The following is a 3,403-nucleotide window of genomic DNA, read 5'->3' as shown; positions in this document are numbered from 1 at the left end:
TCTCACAAACTTTTGCGTGTATAATATTAGTAGGATTACTAAAATTTACTACTTACGTCTCCAAAGATATACGGGGAGTGCCTCGGAGCCGCGCACAGCAGTAACAAAGGTACCAACAGCAGCCGCACGCCGCTGGCCATCAGCAGCTGGCTGCGGCTCCACTCGTACGGCCACGCCGCTGCTATCATTACATCCTCACAAACTTTTGCGTGTATAATAATTGTAGGATAACTTAAGTGTGGCTACTTACATCTCCAACGATATGCGGGGAGTGCCTTGGGGCTGCGCACAGCAGTAACAAGGGTACTAACAGCAGCCGCACGCCGCTGGCCATCAGCAGCTGGCTGCGGCTCCATTCGTACGGCCACGCTGCTGCTATCTGAACCGAGAAACAAAACAATGAGGGCTATCGTTTTAGCGCTCACCAGTTAGCGCCACTGTAGAGTAAGGTCCTGTCACTTGCTAGTAGCGAAGACAGTGGCACCAACTGGTGAGCGCTAAAGTGGTACGAGGACTATCGCATTTGCACTCATCAAGATGGCGCCACTGTAGAGTAAGGTCCTGTCAATCGCCGGGGGTGCCAATTGTTAAGTATAAAAACGATAGCCCTCATTGACTGCTACGATACAATGTTTATGAAGAACGAATGTCATTTGTTTATTCTAGTTTGTTTTATCTTTGCATTTTATGGGATTGCGTGTTATGTTCCTGACTATTCCCACCTCTCATTCCCACCACTGCAACTCCTATGTAGCCAGGATTTACAGCATTATATCCACTCTGTTCACTATTTAGATGCGGGTCTAAAGCCACAATAAGAGAACAAGTTGAGCAATATGGCCTAATTGAAGCTAAGCTAAGCTGTCATTACAAAAAAAAACTGGTCCTTAGTAAGTTCTTTTAAGCATAGCAAAGTTGCTGGAATGCTCCGAGTTGAATATAGAGATTCTTACATACACTTGATAATTCTCTATATTGTTAGTAGGTAGTTACATTGATTACCTATTACGAATTATTAAAATCATCATTCAACTCACCTTCCCAATGAAGTCGAACAGATTGAACGCCGACATGAGTATAATCGGCATCCAGGATCCGAGCCTGCAGGACGGCACTTCAGACGCGATGCCGGGGTACAGACTCAGCGTCGTGAAGTACACCAGCCCAATAGACACCATGTAAGGGTAGATGGCGCGCGCCACCGCCCACCGGGCCAGCACGCCGCCTGCGGGTGAGACACGTGGTGACTAGAAAGCTTAGTGTGAGTTAACATCAAACGTCGGAAAAAAAAACAAAACAAAAATATCAATTAAAAAAAAGTAGCTCACTTAGGGTCAAATGGGCGAACATGTATACTTAAAATAACCTTACTTATACACCCACAAAGTTTGTCTAACCTCCCGCCAAACACCCTGTATATGAAGATTTTAGTTCTTGAAAGTTTCCGCTAGGGGTGCTGTACAATCCGTCATACATTTAATGTCGACATCGAATGAATTTGACTTAAACTCACTCTACGCTCCTAGTTCAGTGATTGTTTATTGTACAAAGCAGTGAAATGATCCTGACAACTGACACAAATGACATCAGTGACACACGTGTAGCCAGTGTCAGGGTGAGACTGATAGTATATGTACAGGGTAAACGAGTGAAGTACACCAGCCCGATGGACACCATGTAAGGGTAGATGGCGCGCGCCACCGCCCATCTGGCTAGCACGCCGCCTGCGGATGAGACACGTGGTGACTAGAAAGCTTAGTGTGAGTTCACATCAAACGTCGGAAAAAAATAAATAAAAAAAAGTAGCTCACTTAGGGTCAAATGGGCGAACATGTATACTTAAAATAACCTTACTTATACACCCACAAAGTTTGTCTAACCTCCCGCCAAACACCCTGTATATGAAGATTTTAGTTCTTGAAAGTTTCCGCTAGGGGTGCTGTACAATCCGTCATACATTTAATGTCACTTATTTACGCAGTCGACATCGAATGAATTTGACTTAAACTCACTCTACGCCCCTAGTTCAGTGATTATTTATTGGACAAAGCAGTGAAATGATACTGACAACTGACACAAATGACATCAGTGACACACGTGTAGCCAGTGTCAGGGTGAGACTGATAGTATATGTACAGGGTAAACGAGTGAAGTACACCAGCCCGATGGACACCATGTAAGGGTAGATGGCCCGCGCCACCGCCCATCTGGCCAGCACGCCGCCTGCGAGTGTAGGGTAGATATTTGAACCAGTGTGAAAAAATTGTGTGTGAAATGTCCAAAGATTTATAACCCCTAACTTCTCCGCCGCGCCCGTCGGAAAATGCACAGGGTTGGCGAAGCTGAATGAGCTGAATTCCATTGCTATACTAGGCGAGATCCAGCATAAATCGAATTCGAATTTGGAATTTTGGAGCATCACCTTAGAATCCGCGTTAGATCTAAGAGGCTGATGCTCGTTTTCACCATCAATACCTAATTTTTAAGTGACCCCTATAAAAACAAAATTCCTGTTATGTGTTACCATACGGGTAACTTAAAAATTAGGGATTAATGATGAAAACGGGCATGAATATCTTACGCTTGAAAGCCCTCCAGGAGGTGGGTCTCTCGGGGGGCTCGAACACGACGTCCTCCACCTTGTAGGATGGACGCGGAATGTGCAGCGCGGGCGGCGAATACACCGGGTTCGCGAAGCTGAATGAGCTGGATAACGTAGCTATAGGCGAGATGGGTGTGATCCAGCATATCGAATTAGAATTTTGAATCTTGGAGCATCACATTAGAATCAGCCGCTTTGGGTACCTAAATCTAAGAAAAAAGGCAGAAATAAAGGCTACATTCTCACGTTTAAAAGCCCTCCAGGAGGTGGGTCTTTCGGGTGGCTCGAACACGAAGTCCTCGACCTTGTAGGAGGGCCGCGGCGTGCGCAGCGCGGGCGGCGAGCTTGGAGCCGGCGACTGCGCGCCCGCCGCGCCCGTTGGCGAATACACCGGGTTAGCGAAGCTGAATGCGCTGGATTTCGTTCTATACTAGGCGAGATGGGTGTGATCCAGCATATCGAATTCGAATTTCGGAGCATCTTATTAGAATTAGCCGCGTTGGGAAGAAGCCGAAGGCGCTGGATACCATGGACACCGTTGTTATACTAGGCGAGGTCGTGCGGTGATACCAGTAGAACGAATTCAAATTTAGAATTTCGTAGCATCATCAGAATCAGCCAGCAGCTGTGGGTCTCTAAAATCCTCATCACTTACGTTTGCGAGTCTGTTACTCTGGCATCTCGCTTCTGCAAGAGTCTGCGCGGATCGAAGCTACCTATTTATGTATTCATGAAGACAATCGTATCTACACAAGGTGGACTAATTGCGCAAAAAAGGGTGAAATAAAAGCTATGTTGGTG

At 46.3% G+C, this 3,403-nt stretch overlaps 1 protein-coding gene across 1 annotated transcript; it reads right to left on the bottom strand.

Annotated features, from left to right (window-relative positions):
• Nucleotides 1-56: 56 nt before the first annotated feature.
• Nucleotides 57-1,312, bottom strand: LOC114355061 (equilibrative nucleoside transporter 4-like; the record flags this gene model as incomplete). The annotated part of the gene is made up of 3 exons (XM_028307716.1): nucleotides 1,038-1,312; nucleotides 251-379; nucleotides 57-194 (listed from the first exon to the last, which is right to left on the bottom strand). Coding segments are annotated over exons 1-3 (408 nt in total), but the record flags the coding sequence as incomplete, so codon positions are not given.
• Between the last annotated feature and the right edge of the window lie 2,091 nt (nucleotides 1,313-3,403).

The sequence above is a fragment of the Ostrinia furnacalis genome, unplaced genomic scaffold, assembly GCF_004193835.3.
Source record: "Ostrinia furnacalis isolate ACB-3 unplaced genomic scaffold, ASM419383v2 OfSCF2313, whole genome shotgun sequence".
In the NCBI taxonomy this organism is placed as follows: Eukaryota; Metazoa; Arthropoda; class Insecta; order Lepidoptera; family Crambidae; genus Ostrinia; species Ostrinia furnacalis.
The sequence above is the reverse complement of the archived record's forward strand: the minus strand, read 5'-3'. Positions and strand labels throughout refer to the sequence as shown.